The 21,937-nt window shown below is 41.4% G+C and overlaps 1 protein-coding gene across 1 annotated transcript in view; it reads right to left on the bottom strand.

Moving 5' to 3' along the window:
- Nucleotides 1-17,535: 17,535 nt before the first annotated feature.
- The window catches only part of GFI1 (growth factor independent 1 transcriptional repressor), a 27,905-nt gene continuing 23,503 nt past the window's right edge, over nucleotides 17,536-21,937 (bottom strand). The window contains 1 exon segment of the mRNA XM_006140148.3: nucleotides 17,536-18,867. Within this exon segment, the coding sequence (XP_006140210.2) occupies nucleotides 18,689-18,867 (179 nt within the window). The 3' untranslated portion in view covers nucleotides 17,536-18,688.

Here is a 21,937-nt window from a genome sequence, read left to right as displayed (position 1 = left end):
CGTTCTCATTGCCAAGACCGGTCTGCAGGTTGAGGAGAACCAACCTAACAGCAGAGGCAAAGAGAGAAGTTGGAGAAGAAGCATTGTGTTAGACACTCAAATCCTTTGACCATAGAACAGGAATGGCATCAACAAGCGCTGCTTTTTATAAACAGTTTTTTCATTTATGAAATCTCCCAAAGCTGTGGCCATCCATCTGAAACATGCCAAGTACACAGGCATGTGCCCAAGATCTGACAGGCTGGAGGAGTGGAGGAGAAGGATCATGGCATGAGCAGCCCCTGTGTAAGATGTTCCCCTCCTTGGGGCCAGCAATTGGCGTAACAGCCATGTCGCTGGACTCCCCTGTAGTCGACTGCAGTTCGAGTCCCAGACCCAGTGGCTTAAACTCACGCCAGGCACGTGTGTGTGCATGTCCAGGATCCCGAAAGGAGAGTGGAGGAGAAGGGATTGCGGCATGGCCATCCCCCCTTGGGGGTGATTTCTTGCTTTCTGTCTCTCTGTCTCTCTCTGTCTTCCTGGAGAGCGCATGTGCCCTGTAGCAGAAACCTCTCCAAAAAATAAAAAGATGTTCCCCTCATCTATCTCACTCTCATGGGCATGCACACTTGTTCTATCATGAATAAAGAAAACTTTTCTTTTTTAGAGGTTTTTGCTATAGGGCTCATGCGCTCACCAGAAAGACAGAGAGAGACAGAGATACAGAAAGCGAGAAATCACCTCCCAGGGGGGATGGCCACGCCACAGTCCCTTCTCCTCCACTCTCCTCTCAGGATCTTGGGCACGCACGCACACACGCCTGGAGTGAGTTTAAGACGCCGGGTCCAGAAATCGAATCATGGTCGACTACATGGGAGTCCAGCGACATAGCTATTACGCTAACTGCTAGTCCCAAGAAAACATTTTGAAGCAACTTATTTCTCTTCACCTTGGAACTCTCTAGTGAATTAACCTGTCTTTATTTAATTTACATAACTTAAAAAAATTTTTGCCAGCGGGTGTATGTGCTCACTGGAGGAAGAGAGAAGGAAAGTGAGAAAGCATCCCCTCCCAGGGGGAATGGTTACCCCACAATTCTTTGTCTTCCATCTTTCCCCTCCTTTCGGGATTTTGGACACACCTGTATATGTGCCCAGTATTTTTTAAGCTGTTGGGTCCAGGACTCAAACCACGTGGTTGACCAGGTGAGATCCAGCTGCCTTAAGCACAGGCTGGCTTCTACAATCGTATAATATACTATTTTAAAATCCTATTAAGAGTTTTGTGAGCCAATTATGGAGCCTATGCACTAGGAGTGTAGTTTCTCGGACTTCATCCTCAGAATCTTGTCTTCGTGCCATTTTGGTGAGAGGACTTGGGGAGAGGAGAGGGGAACATACATAAACCACAGCCTGTGGAAGCAGAGCCTGTGAATGAAAATGAGCACAAGGGCGACCTGAGGTTCGGGATCAGCTTGAGTTAGAGGTGCTCGGCTTTGCTGCTCTGCACAAGCAATGACCCGGAACTGAAGGTCCGCTCAGTGCCTGACCATCAGAAAATACTACAATACTGTCAATAAATAATGCCTTTGGTGCTATGTTAATAGTGTATTTGTCTTCCAAAATTTAAAGTATTACCTCATTAAGCCCCACGATGACCCTGTGAAGTGACCAGGATAGACATTAACATTTCCACCTGAAACGAGTCGACGTAGGGAGCAAAGGGGGAAAGCCCAGAGTCTGAGAACGAGACGGCCTGACTCTCACTAGGCTGAACTGTCTTCCTGCCTGTTACACCTCCAGAAGACCTGGATTCAAGTTTTTTGTTCCACCACCCAGGAGTTCTCTGAGTTTCAGTTTTCTCAAAAATCTGTAACACAGACATACTGACAATTACCCCAAATACATATTGAACTGGGAAAATACTGGCAAAATACTTGACACGTATTATGTGATTAAGACGTGAATTCAGAGACTAAATTACCATTGCATGTTTCCTATTCTTGGAATAGAACAAACTATCTAAATAGGCCTGAAGTTACCGATCGTTCACAAACTACACTCTCATTAAAGTGTGCTAAAGAAGGTATTTAAGAAAGTGACCATGTGGGGGAATGAAAGAGACATTTATAATGGCACCCAATACAGAAAAAAAAATCCACAAAGACACAATGAAAACTGAAACCACAATCATCTCTAAATGGAGAAGTAATAATTGTAGCCTATATTTAAGTGTATGAGAAACAAGGGTTTGGGAAAAGGGGTACCTACTGTGGAGATCAAGCTTATCATTTCACAGTTTTTGGAGAGAACTAGCACTGATTTTTTTTGAAGTCACAAAACACTTCAGATCTTTCCAATCTTACCCCCCAAAGAGGATGCAAATAAAAGAAATAAGGACCAGCAGATGGCATAATAGTTACGTTGCTGGACTCCCACATGGCCAACTGCAGTTCCAGTTCTAGACCCAGAGGCTTAAAACTCATGCTGGGTGCGCATATGTACGTGCCCAAAATCCCAGGAGGAGAATGGAGAAGGGAATGCCGTGTGGCCATCTCCCAAGGGGGTGATTTCTCACTTTCTGTCTCTCTCTCTCTCTGTCTCTCCAGCAAGCATGCATGCCCTATAGCAAAAATCTCTCTAAAAGAAAAAAAAAAAAAAAAGAGCGAGAATAAGACTAGGGGGAAGGGGGTGGGTCAGGAGAATACGGTCAGAGCCAATGTTATTGATAAAATTCTAGTTTTTCAGTTTGGGCTGAGGTCATGGTGGTTCACTTTTCTTAGGACACTCACAACTTAATCTTTCATTACGTATCTTTTCTGCATGTAACAAATGCTACATAATACAAATTTCTTTTTTTTAGATTGTAAAGAGACTTTACCCAGCAAAATATACACCTCAGTCCAGCCCAGTTGGGAATACTATATACATCATCAGCAGGTAATAAATCATATCTGTGTCTCAGAAATGTCTTCCCTATTTTCCCCCATATTTATTTCCTATGCTATTCCCCTCTCACACTCTCTTTGCACTTTGTCTCTAGTGTCCATAACAATTTTCAACGCTTTTATGTCCTCCAGTCTTTCAGTCTCCACCATACAGTGTGGACAGTCGGTATATGTTAAGGGGAGACATACAATGTCTCTGTTTCATAGCCCGAGTTGCTTCACTCAGCAACAAATCTTCCATATTCATCCACTTCCTATCAAATGCCAGGGCCTTGTCATCTTTTGTGGCTGAATAGTATTCCATAGAGTATATGTGCCATACTTTTTCAATCCATTCATCTGTTGTGGACATTTGGATTGTTTCCATGTCTTAGCAATCATGAATAATACCACCATAAATATAGTTGTGCAACTGGTTTTCTGACTAAGCATTCCCCTGTCCTTTGCATAGACACCCAGGAGTGCAATTGCTGATCATATGGTAGTTCTATTTGAAGGTCTTGCAGGTACCTCCATATTGTTCCCCACAGTGACTGGACCAATCATTTACATTCCCACCAATAATGTAGGAAAGTTCCCCTTTCACCACATCCCCACGAAATAAAAAATTCTAAGTAAATCTGGAAATAATAGGTGTTTAGTGAGTCCCACAGCAATAAAAAAGCATAACTGATATCTGCAAGGAGCTCTATCTGCAATCAAAGGCTGTGTTATTCCACTTCCCAAATGCTGCCAGAAAATATATAGTCATTTCTAATTTTAGAATCAATAAGTCAGTGAACAAAGTACAGCTTTGCCTCTGAATATCAGCAATTGTTAGATCAGGTGTCTCACAGGATTGTACTTGAAGACCTGAGAAGCCTGGTCTTCATCAGGCAGATGAAAGCAACTTGGGAAATGGCCTACATGAGCACCAGGCAATGGGGCAGACCTGGGCTTGGGAGAGGTGGTCTGTAAATTGCCGCCATCCACAATGAATGGCTAATTGCTCAAATATCATATGTGTTATCTGGGAGAAAAAAAAAGATTCTGAATTAGACTGTTTTTAATTGAATGTACATCACTTAGTGGTAAGATTATTAGGGTTTCCAGAATAAAAATTTGTCATGATACACTGGGTTGACAGAAAAGTCATGATGCATTTTTCTATTTGTTTTGATATGCAAAAATGCGCCATGACTTTGCTGACAACCTAATAACTGAGAAATGAAATCAACCAATGACATGAGCTGACTTCAAAGATGGGTACAAATCATCTGAGATTAGCCTTGGAAACCAGATTGACTGAGGTCAAAGCCCAGTTATGTCACATGCTGACTCTGTGACCATGGAAATGCTGTGCCTTAGTTTACTCATCTGTAATAGGATGATGATGAGGGTCAGCCTTGCAGTGCAGTGGGTAGACACAGTGCATCAGGAGTGAGATCCCACATGGCTGAGTGTTTGCTTGCCCCAAATCTTTATGTACTAGAGAGATAGAGGGAAAAGGTTCTGTATGACCACAACCCATTGGAGGGGCTCTCCACTCTCCAGCATACACGCCCTCTGATAAAAAATAAAAAAAAATAAAAAAATAAAAAATTAATGAGAGGCCAGTCAGTGGCATGTTGGTTTAAGGTGGCTTGATCCCACAAGGCCAACTGAGGGGTTTGAGTCCCAGACCTAGTGACTTGAAAAACACACCAGGGTATGTGTGCCCAAAATCCCAAGAAGAAAATGGAGGAGAAAGGATTGTGGCATGGGCATCCCCCTTGGGCGTGCTTTCTCATTTTCTCTCTCTCTTTTTCTCCAGCAAATGCATGTGCCCTATGGCAAATTCAAAAAGGGGGAAGGGGACAGCAGGTGGTATGGTGGTTGAGGCACTGGACTCCCATATGGTTGACCATGGTTTGGGCCCCAGACTTAGCATCCCAAAAATCATAACAAATAAATAGATAAGTAAATGTTCAAAGACAAAAAAGAAAAAAAATAAAGTGAGTTAAAAACAAAAAACAATAAGTGAATAGATGAATATATGTATGTATTACTTACATACTTCCCTCAGGAAATTCTCTTGCCCTTCACCTAACCTCTGTGGACAGTAGCACGCTGGACTGCAGAACTGGAAGCCACATGGTTCAAGGGTCCCAGTACAGTCATCTTGAAAACACTTGGGGCACTTGCTTGCCCAAGATCCTGGCAGACTGAAGACTGGAGGAAGGGGATTACAGTATGACCAAGGCCTGTGGAGGGTGCTTTTCTTTCTCTTTCTCTCACACAATGGTCTATCATGAATAAAGAAAAATAATCCTATTGCCCTAAATTTAGACTAAATTAATACTATTTTTAAACAATATTTATTCATCCCAAAATATTTACTTTGTGTTATACACTGTTACAGGTCTTGAGGAAGTAGTAGTAAACAAGACAGACATGATCTCTAAGTAATCGGGAATTAGATAATACATAAGGAAACACATCAATAAATTACAAATCATTAGAAAATGTACAAAAAAAGGTAACTGTGAACAGAATTGCTCTGTAGCAAGTCAGCCTTTTTTTCTTTTTTCCATTTATTTATTTATTTTTACATTTTTCCACAAACATTTACTTTACATATCACAACATTTTTGCTCATACACCATAGTTCTTGACAGTTAATAAACAACTTTCAAAATTTCAAAATACTGAATTTTAAAGATAATGTTCAAGATATTTCTTATAATTTTGTGTAATTTTGTTTGTGACTCTATAACAACAGAAACAGTATGTTTTTAAACATTTTTGAGAAAATATTTACATGTCAACTATTCAAATTGTTGAAAAGCAAATGCCCAGCACACAAGTCACGCATAAACCTTCTCAACTCAGCCCCGCCTACCACGTATTCTGTGATACACCATCTGCTAGCAAAGGTCAGTCTCTTTTTCTTCCTTCAAAGTCTTTCTCAAGATAATCCTCTGGTGTGGGTGCTCTTTTGCAATCTCTACTGATTACAATGCTGGGCTGGAAAAGTCCAGCTTATTTTCTGTTCTAAATTCTTTCATATATCTTCTCTAATCCTCTCTGCCAGGCAGAACTATTTATGGTGCCAGGCCATCTTTCTAAGAGCTTCTGTTGGCTTACTTGAGATCTACCTTAGTTCCATAGTTTTCTGATTAATCTTCAGGTATGACATTCCAGTCAAAGCCCTGTCCAATATGAGTATTTCAATTTACGATTCAATGGAACAAGCATTGATGAACTTATGCAAATAACCCTTCTGCCACAAAATAAGAATACTCCCAAATATTTCCAATTCAAGAAGAGTCAGGAAGGAAGAAAAGTTGTTTCCATTTAAAGAAACAAACAACAAACATATTTTAAAATTGCTGAACCTATCAACTCAAAAGAAAGTAAAATGTTTAAATTGGGAAAACAAAACATAATAAAAAAAAGAAATCAGCAATATTTTACTCAAAATTCATTAAATTCTATTTCACCATTTCAGTCTTATGTTCAAACTCTTTTCTGTTGAATATGCAGTGTTACTGTGGTTCCATCTTTCCACTTAAATCCTGGAAGTGAACATTCAACATTATTATTGAAATTTCTTGTCCCTAGCATTAAATTGGTCATTGTCTTGGTTGCCTTTTGTTCTCTTATTTCTGTATGTGTCTTTAGTTTTCCTGGTAGAGCACTCCTTTCATCACTTCTTGAAGAGTGGGTCTGCTAATGGTAAATTCTTTCAGGTCTTGTTTATCTGAGAATGTTTTTTTATCATTTCTTTCCATATGAAAGATAATCTTGCTGGGTATAGTATTCTTGGTTGAAACTGTTTTTCACTTAACACCTTGAATATATTTTCCCATTCTTCCCTTGCTCGCATTGTTTCTCATGAGAGGTCTGAGGTTAGCCTGATTGGATAACTTTTGTAAGTAACCTGACGTTTTCTCTCTTGCCAATTTTAGTATCTTGTCTTTGTAGATTTGGCCAGTCTGGCTATGATGTGCCTTGGAGAAGATCTTCTTGAGTTGATTCTATTAAGGGTCCTTTGTATTTCTTGAGTCTGGATCTTTGAATGCCTCTCTAGATTTGGAAAGTTTTCTTCCAAGATTTCATGGAATAGATTATCAATGCCCTTATTAGTTTCCCCACCTTCTGGGATACCAATTATCCAGATGTTTGGGTGCTTAATGCTATCTAGTAGTTCTCGTATAGTAGTCTCATTTTGGGGGAGTTATTTTCACAATTTTTTTTCTAGATCAGAAGTTTTGCCTTCAACATCCAAGATTTTATTTTCTGCATTGACTAATCTGCTTTTTTTTTTTTTTTAGAGGTTTTTGCGCTCACCAGATGGACAGAGAGACAGAAAGCGAGAAATCACCCCCCCAGGGGGTATGGCCATGCTGCAATCCCTTCTCCTCCATTCTCCTCTTGGGATCTTGGGCACGCATACACATGCGCCCCGTGTGAGTTTTAAGCCACCAGGTCTGGGACTCGAACTGCGGTCGACTACATGGGAGTCTAGCAACATAGTCATTATGCTAACTGCTAGTCCCTGCTTTTAATACTTTCAAGGGAGGTTTTGATTTTCTGAATGGCAGCCTTCATCTCTAATAGCTCCGTTTGATTCTTTTTTATGGTTTGTATTTTTTCTTTCAGAGTGTGGAAGAACTTCAACACCTCTTGGAATGTGTTGTCTCTTTTCTCCTGCATCTTCTGGAGTTCATTATCTCTCAGCTCTTGTATCTCATTTAGTTTTGTCAATACAAATATTCTGAATTCTTTATCAGACATTTTCATGAGTTCTACTGTACTATCTGTGGATGATGAGGGATTGTTATTTTTCTTTAGGGGAGAGATATTTTCTTGATTTCTCATGTTTTTTGTGCCTCTGAGGTTGTTTCTGGTCATTCTGTGACAAAATCTATCCTTCACTTGTCTGAATATTTTGAGAGTCTAGAAGATGGGGTTTAGGGCATAGCTTCCCTAAACAGGCCAGGACACACTCTCAGCTTTAAAATGGCTTCTTGTCTGAATATTTCGGGAGTCTAGAAAACCGTAGCAAGCCAGCCTTTTAAGAAGCCCTTTTCCAAGCTGATCTGGGATGGGTACAGTCCTGGCTCCTCTCTGTTGGTACTCTAATCTCCAGGAGGAACCCAAAGGGTCATCACTCATCCCAGAATGAGAATCAGAAGAGGAGGAGATAAGGGAGAAGTGTCACAGCCACATTAGTGTTTGCATACACATACACCCTGAAAGGGGGAGCTGGCACTACGATTCAGGGTAAGTCTATACTCTAAGAAGTTGGGGTCATCTTGATTCTTGGGAACTTCAGGAAGTGAATAAACTTCCCAGAGGTTGCAGATGTAGGCTAGAAAATCCTTGGGGGAACTCTGGTCATTGTTCTTCTTTCTTGAGCTTAGAGACCATCTCCAAGCTGGGTGTTCACAGGGCCCAGCCAAGGTTTTGTTAGAATCATCGAACTTAGATAGTCAGATGGAAAGTCCCTAAAAGGGCAGTTGGTCCATCCTTCTCACTTTAAAAATAAGGAAACAGGCTCAGAGAGGGGATAACCTCAAGTTTAAAAGCTAATTAGGGCTCTTGCCTAGACTGCCTAGATGCTCACAGACATGTTTCTCTTCCTCAGCACAAAGAAAGAATATTGTCCCCAGCCTCCTTTGCAATTAGGTTGGGATCTTGTGTAGGGGTCCGATTAATGAATACGAACTGAAGTGATCTCTACCTTGCCCTCTGACTTCACGAAGGTCTCATATGATTCTCTACTCCTCTATCTTCATTCATCAGCCAGCTAAATGCAGATAATCCAGCATGCATAGGACTCTAAGAAATCTCTATAAGATGGCAGCGCCACAATGTAGGAGGAGTCAAGAGCTGTCAATCACCTGTGAAGGCAAGCACCCTGAACACGGAAATCGAATGTGATATGTATGAGCAGTAACCTGCACCGTGCAAGCCACTGAGATTTTGATTGTTACAGCAACTGGCGCTCTGTCCTTTGACAAACACACTGGCAATTTAGAGGCTGTGATGCCTAATTTGGCTTGTCAACCTGACTAGGCCACAGACAGGGTGTCAAGATAGTTGGTCAAACATCATCCTGAGTATGTTTGTGAGAAGGCTTCTGGAAAAGATTAATATTTGACTCAGGGGGACCAGCAGGTGGCGTGGTGGTTAAGGCACTGGCCACTCCACATGGCTGACCAGGGTTCAAGTCCTGAATCTGGTGGCTTGCTTTCTCACTTCCTTTCCCTGTCACTCTCACCCTCTGTCTCTTTCTGGTCACATTAAAAAAAATAAATGGATGAATAAATAAAATAAATAATTATTTTTAAAAAATAATTGATTTGGTATACAGAGTAAAGTAGACTGCCTTCCCTACATGGAGCATTTCATTACTGTGCCACCAGGGCTGGCCACGATGCTGTTTTTAACTAATCCATTCTCTTTCTCCAAGCTAATAGAGAGAAGATTGCTTAGGAATTTTCAGATCCATTGCCCATAACTAGATATTCCCGTCCTTGGACCAACAATGACCAGTAGATAAATCTCCATGTAGACTCCAGGGGATCCTTAATGATTCACAAAGGATAAGCTTGTGGGTGCCCTGAAAACAGCTAACCCTTTGACACTAGTGTTTAGACTGCAAAGTGTCTCCTGACTCACTACCCATTGTTTCATGCACCTGGTAAGAGTACTGGTGTCCAGGGATCGCTCAGCCAGAGAACTCTGTCATGGTCAGTGCTTATATCTACCTGATGTTGACCTGAGGCTTGAAATAGACTGACTCAAGAATTATCAAATAAAATTAAGTCAAACATCAAATAAAAATTAAATAAAGTTTTAGTGTTAATGTGAATTTCCTATAGTCTGATTTTTTAAACTCAATAATCAATATATGGTATCTCCATAGAACCACAATTCATTAACACAAATTTATAAGCATCTACTGACTAGAGCCACTCACTCTCATCCTTTCTGAACTACAGATGGAGAAACAGATTAACAGATGGAATGGCTATTCACAAAGCTTCCATCCTTGGGTTTAGTGGAATAGAATAACCTGGATCTCTTTTTCCACAGCATCTCAATAGTAATTCTTCTGAACAAAAGGACTGAGTTGGATACACATCAAATATGCCTCTATATCTAAACTGTCATGTCAGTTTAGATTTGTAACATCATAAAAAGGAAGGATATAAGAATCAGAGAACCTTTAGATTAAAAGAGTTTTTAAAATTATTTTTTTATTTATTTTTTTTTCCCCATGAGTTTTGCCAGAGGGAGAGCTAGAAAGCAAGCCACCAGGTCTGGGACTCAAACCACAGTCAGCCGTGTGGGAATTCCAGTACCTTAACCATCATGCCACCTTCTGGCCCCAGATTAAGAGTTTTTAAGATCATCTTATTCTATATTTAATTTGAAATTTTTATTTTATATGCTTTTTTATATAGTAGCTAAACACATGATGTAAGCAATAACCATGTAAATGTCAAAATGATGGGATACAAAAATATTATACTGTGGTGGGACTCCCTCAACCGAGTGAAGAACTTGTTACTCTTGTTCATTAGAGTCTCATGAACCATGGTTTCAGTAAAGAGGAAGTCAAGTTCTGTGACATCTTTGGGAAGGTATGCCCAAGGGATGAAGTACAGACAAGTCTACTAAAAGTTAAAGAAAGGATGGTTCTTGGTTCTCTCAAAAAGTCACAAGAGGCATCCAATTAGACCTTCCTTACCTTAAGACCAACTGAAGACTTGCCATCACAAACACTCTCACAGAGGCATGCCAATCAGATCTACTTCTCAGAAACCTAATTCATGTTTAAAAAAAAAAAAAAAAAGAACTGAAACTAGGCTTCCTAATTTACCAAAAATAAAAAAATTCTCAATGAAGTTTGTAAAACTGATATCAAGAAGCAAATCTAACTTCCTGCTTTTGTTTCTTCTCTGCAGTTACAACAAATTCAGGCTCAAAAAGAAACTTGCAAATTAGGATCCTTCCTCTAATACCAGACAATGAATTGGCAGAGTAAAGCAGTATCTGTTCTTTAGGGCAGAGTAATTGAGTACTTTTCTCTCCCAAGTGTGGCTGTGTGTATTTTGGTATCTGTAGAAGCTTTTTTTTTTTTTTTTTTTTGGAGAGGTTTTCGCTATAGGGCGCATGAGCTCGCCAGACAGACAGAGAGAGACATAGAGACAGAAAGCGAGAAATCACCCCCCAGAGGGGATGGTCATGCCGCAATCCCTTCTCCTTCATTCTCCTCTCGGGATCTTGGGCATGCACGCACACGCGCCCGGCGTGAGTTTTAAGCCACCGGGTCCAGGACGCAAACCGCGGTCAACTACATGGGAGTCCAGCGGCATAGCCATTACACTAACTGCTGGTTCCCAGTAAAAGCTTATTGAAAACGGGAGAATAGCAAAGAGATTCCTGTTAGATTAAGTTGCTTAGAGATTAAAAGGTCAGGTGCATATCTACAAAAAAAAAAAAAAATTTAAACAGTATCAGAAATTAATGTTCCAATTTATTGAAAAATCACATTTTACTTATGTCTGGAAGACTTAAATAGTAAACAATATTCTGTTGATCCTACTTACAAAAATACATACTTAAGCTATAATGACATAAAAAGATTTAAAATAAAAAAGATATAAAAAGTAGTATGCGGGGCTGGCAGGTGGCATAGTGGTTAAGGGTGCTGGACTCCTAAATGAGTGTCTGTAGTTTCGAGTCCCAGACCTGGCAACTTGATTTCCCACTTTCTCCCTCTCTCTCACTCATTCTGTCCCTCTATGGTCAAATTAAAATAAATAAAGTTAAATAAAAAGGTACTATGCAAAAACCAACCAAAAGAAATTTGGTGTAGCTACATTATCATCAGACAAAATAGGCTTTAAAGTTTAAAATAATAATTATTAAAAACAATGAGTACAGTAGAATAATGACAGAAAGAAATAATTCAAAATTTCATGCACCTAATAATAAGTCTCAAAGTAGGTAAAAGTTGTTGACAGAACTCAAAAGAGAAATTTATAAATTAATAACCATTATGGGAATTTCATTGTGTGTGTGTGTGTGTGTGTGTGTGTGTGTGTGTGTGTTTAGGTTTTTGTCATAGGGCGCATGCACTCACTGGAGAGAGACAGAGAAAGTGAGAAATCACTCTCCCCCCTCCCGGAAGGGTTGGCCATGCCACAATCTCTTCTCATCCACTGTCCTCTGGGGATTTGGGGCATGCATGCAAACACACCCAGCATGATTTTCAAGCTGCCCCAAGGGAAAGGGGAGGCGTTTACAATAGGTCATATTAGGGTAATCTGCTATTCATATGGGGAAAATCTTTCTTAATTAGACCTTATTTCACACAATACACATACAAGTGAATTTAAAAACTAATGTCATGGGACCAGCAGTTAGCATAATGGCTATGTCACTGGACTCCCATGTAACCGACTGCAGTTCAAGTCCTGGACCCGGTGGCTTAAACTCACGCTGGGCGCGTGTGCATGCGTGCCCAAGATCCAGAGAGAAGAATGGAGGAGAAGGGATTGCAGCATGGCCATCCCACTTGAGGGGTGATTTCTCACTTTCTGTCTTTCTCTCTTTGTCTGTCTGGCAAGTACACATGCCCTATAGCAAAAACCTCTCCAAAAAAAAAAAAAAGTCATAAGCAACAACTTAAAACTTTTCTTGGAAGAAAATATAAAAAGTAATCTTATCATCACCAGAGGGAAGTGGTACTTTTTACTTTTTTTTTTTTCTTTATTCACAATACAGTGAGTGTGTGAGTGAGACAGAGTGAGAAAGAGAGATGATCACCTTTCACAGGGTCTGGTCATGCTGCAATTCCCTTCCTCCAGTCCCCAACCCATGAGGTCCTGGCCACTGACACTGTGGTCACCACATGGGATCCAGCATCTCCAATGTGCAGCGCGTTATCCCTGTACCACAAGACTGGTCCAGGGTTTATTTTATTTTATTTTTTGCTAGAGGGCACGTGAGCTCACCAGAGAGAGAGAGAAAGAGAAAGTAAGAAAGCATCTCCCAGTGGAGATGGTTACACCACAATCCCTTCTCCATTTCTCCCTTCACAATTCTGGGACTCACACACACATGCCCAGTGTGTTTTTCAAGTCACTGGATCCAGGACTCAAACCAAGCAATCAGTCATGTGGGATCCAAGCACCTTAACCACGGCCCACCAGCTGGCCCAGCCCAGGGTTCCTAAGATATAAAAATCATTGGCCAGCCAGGCAATGTGATTAAGGAGGCTTGACTCAATTGTGTGGTTGGAGTCCAAGACCCGGGGCTTTCTCACTTGCTCTTCTCCCCTTGTGTCCCTCTGGCAAAATAAATTTTTTTTAAATACATTTTTAAAAAAAGAAATAAAAATTGGGGCCAGCCCCATGGCCTAGTATTTAAAGGAGACAAATCCCGCATGGCCAACTGTGCAGTTCAAATCCCAGCCCCAATGGCTTGAAAAACACACTGGGTGTGTGTGTATGGTTACCCAAATGCCAACAGGATGGAGAAATGAAGAAGGGACTGAGGTGTGACCACACCCATAGAGGGACACTTTCTCTCTCTCACTCTCTGGTGACAGAGTACATCTGCCCTCTGACAACACACACACACACACACACACACACACACACACATACACACCACACACACCCACACACACATATAATAAAAAGCAAAAACCATTGAAGAAAAGATATATTTGACTGCATTAACACAAAAACAAAACAAACGAATCCTCTCTTCAGAGTAAAAAGGCAAGCTATAGACTGGAAGATGTGTGCAATACATTTAAACAGTGAGTGTTCAGAATATAATTGAAGAACAAATTGAGGGGCCAACAGGTGGCATAGTGGTTAAGGCACTGAACTCCCACACGATTGGCCGTGGTTCGAGTCCTGGACCCAGCAGCTTGAAAATCACGCCCCTTCGGTGGTGATCTCTAACTTTCCTTCTTTCTGTCTCTCTCTGGTGGGTGCATGCACTCTATGGGGAAAAAAAATTACAGCAATGATAGGTGCCTAGTTTGGTATAGTGAATGTCTCTGAGGAGAAAGGAAAGAGAATGGTGTTCGTGAAGAACATACTCTAGAAGATATTCAACCATATTTGAAACATTTTATTTCAAAAACAAAATCTGAAGTAAGTATGGCAGAATAGAGGTTACACTGATGCTGATTATTCTCCGTAATTTCCAGTACCATTAAAATGCTTTATTCAAAAAATATGTATTAGGGCCATCAGGTTGCATGGCAGTTAAGAACTGGACTCCCACATGGCCAACCATAGTTTGAATCCCAGACCTGATGGTTTGCTGTTTCACTTTCTCTCTCTCTCTCTGTTTCTTTCTTTTGTGCACATGTGCCTTATAAAAAATTAAAATAATAATAATAATTAATAAAAATAAATAATTATTTTAAAAAGTAAATAACATCAGAAGAATTGTCATCTAAACAATTGCTCATATCCAAATTAGATGTTAAGAATGTGATGACATTTAATCATAAAAATTGTCTAAATTCTCATTGTTAAATATATTTCAGTTTCAGTATGTGTCCATATGATAAGTAAAAAATAAAAGAGTTACCTAGATTTTATAAATATCCTGATGAGAGGGTAAAAAAAATACATAAATATATACACGGAAGAGACTGGAAAAGAACATTTTAAAAATGGATATAAACTTTTAAGCTAGGAGGGCTTGGCATGAACTTTCTTTAAGTTTGTTTAATTTTTAAAATCTGACTTGAGTAAAAGAATTGTTTTAAAACATGTCTTATGTGCTTTCTGAAAGTTTTTACTGTAGAAATAATACAGCAACACAGATTTAAACAACAGTACCCTACAAATGCACAGCAAAAAGAAATGAAGTCCTTTTAGGTCTTTCTCTGACTTCAGTTCCTTCCGTTAAATGATCGGGGTGAACAGACAGGCACAAGCAAAATGACTTGGGTCAAATCACTATTGCCACCCAGTTTTCAAGGGCAAAGGCAGTCAAGTTGCTGGGAGTGATACTTTTACTGTCCCTTTAATTAAGGCGGGGCGTTTAAAATTTGATTGTTCCATTCGAGTCTCAAAACAATCAGATGAAATTCACCTTTTACGTGGCCTGAATCCTGATAGCTGGGCACACTCGATAGGTAATTTAATCCTGTCTGGTGTAGATGAACGCAAACTCAAATTAGCTACTGAAAGAGTTGGTCTTCTCGGAGATAGCTGTGCTTTTCCACTTTTATGCAAGAGCTGAGCTTCACCAACTGGCTAGCTGGAGGGGTTATTAAAAATTCAGTGAAAGAAACAAAGGTGAGCGCTGGTGTCTCTTGTTACCCTTTCTACGGTTACTGCAGCAGACAATAGGCCTAGAGCCTGCCTCATGAATAATGTGACATGGAATATTCACAATCTATTTTTAATGGAGTCAAGTAATAACATTAAGAGAGATATTTGCAATCTTCAAATTTCACACGGTAACAGGCGTAGTAATTTGTTTTGATTCTGAACTAGGGGTGTCAAGATAGTGTTTTAGTTTAGTTTTGCTTTTTTAAAAAGGCATACGCAGGTAACATCAAAATGACAACTCCTCATTTATAGCACAATCAAGGACAATGAAAATGGATCAAATGTTTTTAATGTCATAAAGAGAGAGCTGAACGGGACAGACACCTCAATTTCAATCAGTTCTACTTACCCCTCAGTGCAACTTCTTTACTTCTCAGTCAGGTTGGAAATAACCAACCAGCCTGCACAGTGCCTCCTGTGGGGAGGACATTCCATCGTCATCTGTACTCAAGGGGCAGCTTTGTCTCCCAGGACGCTAGGAAGTGGTTCCTGAATGCTGCAACTGTTCATCACCCATCAAGTCTGAAAAACTACTTAAAACTGCATTACAGAGTAAACAAATTTGACACTGTTTTTAATGCCAGAGGATGTGTGGCATGCATAAGATAGAGAGAGGAAAAAAAACAAAGCAAAAAAACCCAAAAAAAACAAAAAAAAAAAACCACTCTCCAACAGGGCCTGTTCATCCTGCAATGCCTTTTCTTCTAATTCTCTACCCCTAATTTTCCACTATGTCAGAATTCTAGGCACTCACCTGCTTGCTCTATGTGAATCCATCAGGGCCCGGGACTTGAGCCCTGGTTGGCCATGTGAGATCTTTAGCTTCCTCATTGCAGCACTAACCTGCTGTGCTACAGGGCCAGCCCAGCAAATTTAAATTTTGGATGACAGTAAACTGACATGGAATGACATGGTGCTGGAAATCAAGTGAGGAAAGCCAAGGACTGAGATTTGGAGGGAAGAGGAGAAAAACAGTCACAAACTATCTGCCTGACCAACTCAGAGAGAAAGTTCTGTACAACTTAATGTATACTAATATTTGTTTCTGAGGCTCCCCTGCTATGTCTCTTCCCTTTGTGCTATAGAGAGCAGAGTTAACCCACAGGATGAAGCAAGAGTTTGTTTTCTCTGTCTATTCACTTAACATCTCAGCAAATACATTTTGATCTCCTACTGTGTGCCAGGCACTGTCTGGGAGCTAAAGGGTCAATAATGACCAAATAAATAAAGCTCCACAGGACATTGCTCACTGCTATCTCCCCACAGTCTAGGCCAATGGCAGGTACATTCTGTTGCTCCATCAATATGCAAGAAATTGATTCGAATGGAAACAGGCAACCTGCTGGCAATCACCATGGGTTATGCACACCCGGATGTGTGGTCTAACAGAGCACTGGTAGTAGGGATTGAGGCCAGGACCTTATTCTGGTTTTGTTCTCTTAAAGGATTGATTTACGCAAGAAATCCCCACAAGTGGTACAGAGCCAGGAATAACTCAGATCCCAATCCTGCTGCTCCTCGTGTGTCCTCAACCTGCCTTAGGTGAGGCAGCCAAGCAATCTCACGCTGGTTCTCCTCTCCTGTCTCTACAGAATCGAGGTAGGATTGGCCTGGGATGATAGAACCACCAAGGAAACCAGTAACGGGAAATCAAAGGATTGGCCTAGTCACATGACACGTCAGTGATACAGCCATCGCTAAGACTCAAATCTCTAGACCTAAGGCCTGTAATTTCTTTGTTCATCTGGGAACCTTCTGGTCTATAAGAAAATATTTTGAATTTCTCAGAGGAAAGAGATTAGGTACCTGTGGACTATAAGACCTATAACACAGGTGCTTAGTTTTGTATACCTTCTAGTTATTCTGGTAAGAAAGAAGTATTTCCAAAATGTAAAAGAAAAGAGTATCTGGAAACCAGAACTATTAAATTTTACTCTTTTCTGGGTGTTGGCTCATCTGGTTTAATTTATTCTCCACTACAGCTGTCTTCAGTGCTAGCTTCTCCCACAGATTAAAACAAAGGTCTTTCAGGGGCCGGCAGGTGGCATGGTGGTTAAGGGCACTGGACTCCCACATGGTTGACCTGGTTCGAATCCCAGACCTGACGGCTTGCTTTCTCACTTCCCCCCACCCTCGCTCTGTCTCTCTCTGGTCAAATTTAAATAAATAAATAAAGTTAAAATAAAATAATTCTTAAACACACACACACACGCAAAGGTCTTTCACAAATTCCCTTCCTAAATGAAAGGCAATCTGTAATAGTCTTATTACTTTATTAATTTAAAGCATCATTCTAATAAATATGTATTAACAAACATAATGCACTTCAGAAGATCTAAAACATTTACAAGCCTCAAAGAAAAATACCACTTTTTTTTTTCCCTATGGTACACACGGAGGGGCAAAGAGGTAAAGAGAGTCTTCTCCCCCAGGTACCTGCCAGCTCAGACAGTTAAACAAGATCATCTTAACAATAAAACCCGAATATACACATAAATCTTTGAAGTGACTGTTCAGCTACTTTTTGTTTATGCTTGATAAAATCCAAACGGGTCAAAAGGAAAGGTTCAAGTTTCTATGTGGTTTTCTGAGTTCCCTCAAGGGAAAGAACAGACCAAGCCACTTGAAGATGCCACCATTAGCTTCAGAGGGGGAGGGGAGGGGCTGAGATTTTCCTAGTATGGTGCCTGGTACCTTGGTAACCAGTGGTCTAAAAGCATTTGCTGAGAGAATGAATGCCATCCTGTCCACAGGCATCATAGCGCTGGGCTCTTACCTCGTCCAGTGAAGCCTTCCTGGTCTCCTGCTAACCCCCTCTCATCACCAGTTTTCTTCTCTCCTTTCAGGAGCTAGCTCAATTCCTTCCCCAAATCAGTTTCTGAACCAGTCTTAGAGAAGGAAAAATGATTCCTCTAAGATTTACTGGCAGCACCCAACAGAAGGGGTTAACAAACCCCTGAAGTTATAAAACAAAATCAACCCCACCCTTCTTTGTAAATAAAGACATTTGCAGATGTCCACCTTGGGATGGTGATGGTGATTCTCCTCTTCCTAGGAGTAGCTGGGGTAGGTCAGAGGAAGACACCTGAAGGACTTGCCCGTCTGTGGAGCAGGGCTGGGAATGGGAAGGACTGTGGGATTCACGATTTTATCTGACTGCCACCTGGCCTTGCATCTTCAGGTATGGAGGAGTCCCTTTGTGTCCAAAGCCCACAGATTTGCTGGTTCCCACTCTGGGTTGAATTTTGAAAAGGTGGCTCACTCCTCTGGCAGCTGCAGGAAGTACAGGGAAGGCGGTACCCTGGTGGGCTCTGCAGTCTGTCCTGGGGGGCCTAAGAAGTCAGAGAAGTGGTGGCGATTGGGAGGCTGCCCCGTGTAGTGTTGTGTGGCCGCTGCCTGCAGCCAGCCTGCGCGCTCATTTGAGCCCGTGCTGCGTCTCGCGGTGCCTCCGCAGGTCCACTTTCCTCTGGAAGCCCTTCCCGCACAGGTCACAGCCGAAGGGCTTGAAGCCTGTGTGCTTGCGGCTGTGGGTGATGAGGTTGGAGCTCTGGCTGAATGCCTTGCCGCACACCTGGCACTTGTGGGGTTTCTCACCTGCGGGGATGGGAGGGGGAAGGGAGGACACGTGAGTCTTTGCTAAAGCCAGAGGGGCTCCACCATGACTCACAGGATCTCGGCAGCAGCCAGCTGCAGCACAACCTAAAGCCTTCGAGCAACTTGGAGGGTGACAAACTGCAACATGAACTGACTCCCAGTCTGCAGTGAGTCCCGGGAAGCCATGGGTGCACGAGACAAAAGGGAGGTTTTCTGAGTGGGGGTTCCCAGCCTGTGGCCCGGTTTCTTGCTGAAGGGAAACACAGCAAAGGCCACATGCCCTCCAGCTGAATCCACTCTAGGACTCCCCGACTTTAGAGCAGAGTACCCGGAGCAGATGTTCAACAGCAGGGAGGAGGGGGAAGCTTCCTACAAACTGTGTGACTCTGTGCTGATTCAGAGAAGTTTTTAAATCTGAATTTCCAAGTGGGTGTTGGTTTGTAGAGACCAGTAAGCCTATCTTCTTGTTTTTGAAGGCCCACAAAACGGATTGGGAGCAAGGACATTTCTCAAAGTCTTATTTTTAAAAAGCCTCATGTGGAGGGGCCCACAGGTGGTATGGTGGTTAAGGCGTTGGATTCCCACATGGCCAACTATGGTTCAAGTCCCGGGTTTGTAAGTTTTCTCTCTTTCTCTCTTCAAATTGAAGAATAATAATAACTAAAAGTAAATAAATAAATACTAAAGAAATTTTTATAAAAAAGCCACATGTGGGACACAAAGTATTTTTTCAAGTAGCTGATACTTTTCCGTCTTGATTTTACTTTCTTATTATGAGGTTAATCACGGGATTATATACCGCCAACTCCTCGCCACAGATGGATAAATAACAGAACATGAACAGGTCTCATCTCTTCTGCCATCTCACGTGCTAGTTAACACCTGAGTAAAGGATATGACTTTCCAACGAGCCCCAGCGTGGCATTAGAGTCAGGGCTCAGCCTCAGGAAAACCGGGAAATAGATGAGGTCTGGTTCCGAGGAACCTGCCCCTTTGCTGTACTCCTTTCTGTCTTCATGCTTCCGTTTCCTTGATAAGGAATCAGTCATCAAAACTTATCCTATCCCTTTAGGGACAAACAAATCTGAGAAACAAATTCTAGCTATAGTGTAAATGTTTGATAAGGGCTTAATGTTTCCTTCAGTCAAGATCCTAGTGGCATTTTGTACCTTGAATACTTTTACGTACACGGAGTAAATTACATAGGGGACGTCACTAAATTAGGATATTTTTCTGGGGTTTTGATGGGACTATCCACACTGCCCGCATGTACTAACAAACATCAACGGTGGGTGTTTGGAATACACTCAGACTTGTTTTTAACTCAGTATTCATATTCTGCAATAAAATTGTCACAAATTCTGGGTCTCAAATACATATTCTGTTGGGGGCCAGCAGTGGCATGGAGTTTAGAGCAGCTGGGTCCCACATGGCTAACTGCACAGTTTGAGTCCCAGACCTGATGGCCTGAGAATCACACTGGGCATGTGTGCGTGTGCACAAGGTCTCCAGAGGAGAATGGAGGAGAGAGGGTTGTGGCACAACCAACTCCTCTGGAAGGTGGTTTCTCACTCTCTCTCTGTCCTCTCTCTCTCTCAGTCTCTCTCCAGTTAGCGCATGCATCATACAGCAAAACTAAAGGAGAGGCCGGCAGGTTGCATGGTGATTAAGGGTGCTGGACTCCCACATGGCCCACCAAGGTTCGAGTCCCAGACCTGGTGGCTTGCTTTCTCTCTTTCACTCTCTCTGTCTCTCTCTCACACTCTGTCTCTCGAAAATCAAATTAAAATAAATAAATAAAGTCAAATAAAAATAATTCCTTAAAAAAACTAAAAAGGAAAAATGTTTCGTTGGCTATTAAGGGAGTGTTCCTGGCATTAAAATCCCCATCTGTGGGCCAATTGGGGGCATGGTAGTCAAGGCAGCTGGATTTCTCATGGCCTAGTCTGTGGTTCAAGTCCTAGACCCAAGACTTGAAAAACATGCCAGTGTGTGTGTATGCATGCTCAAAATCCTGAGAGGACACTGGAGGAGAAGGGATTAGGGTGTGGCTAACCCCCCAGGGGGGAATTTCTCACTTTCGCTCTCTCTCTCCCCCTCTCTCTCTCCAGCACATGCACCATACAATGAAATAAAAAAATAATAATAACAATAAAACACCTTTGGGGCTGGCAGGTGGCGTGGAGGTTAAGGGCGCTGCTGGACTCCCATATAGCTGATCATGGTTCAAGTCCCAGAACTGGCAACTTACTTTCTCACCTTCTCTCTCTCCCTTTTACTCTGTCCCTCTCTAGTCGAACTTAAATTAATTAATTAATTAAAAGTTAAATAAAATAATTTTTTAATTAAAAAAAATGTCTTCTTTTTGGCCGAAACCGCCATCTTCCAGTAATTAACCAAAATGACGAACACAAAGAGAAAGAGGAGAGGCACCCGATATATGTTCTCTCGGCCTTTTAGAAAACATGGAGTGGGTCCTCTGGCAACATATATGCAAATCGACAAGAAACGTGATATTGTAGACATTAAGGGAATGGGTACTGTTCAAAAAGGAATGCCCCACAAATGTTACCATGGCAAAACTGGAAGGGTCTACAGTGTTACCCAGCATGCTGTTGGCATTGCTGTGAACAAACAAGTTAAGGGCAAGATTCTTGTCAAGAGAATTACTGTGCGTATTGAGCACACTAAGCATTCTAAGAGCAGAGATAGCATCCTAAACCGTATGAAGGAAAATGACCAGAAAAAGAAAGAAGCCAAAGAGAAAGGTACCTGGGTTCAACTAAAGCACCAGCCTGCTCCACCCAGAGAAGCACACTTTGTGAGAACCAATTGAAAGGAGCCTGAGCTACTGGAACCTATTCTCTATGAATTCATGGCATGATGGGTGTTAAAAATAAACTAATCTGTGGTCTATAAAAATAATAGATAGATAGATAGATTAAATAAATAAATAAATAAAGAAATAAATAAATAGAATAAAACACCTTCATATAAAGAGTTAGGGGAAGAGTCCAGGATTGGAAGTCAGAGTATTCCATTGGCTCCATCATTTTCTCCGTCTGACTTT

Source organism: Tupaia chinensis, unplaced genomic scaffold, assembly GCF_000334495.1.
Source record: "Tupaia chinensis unplaced genomic scaffold, TupChi_1.0 Scaffold000023_1, whole genome shotgun sequence".
NCBI classification, from domain to species: domain Eukaryota; kingdom Metazoa; phylum Chordata; class Mammalia; order Scandentia; family Tupaiidae; genus Tupaia; species Tupaia belangeri.
This window is presented reverse-complemented; position numbering and strand designations above follow the sequence as displayed.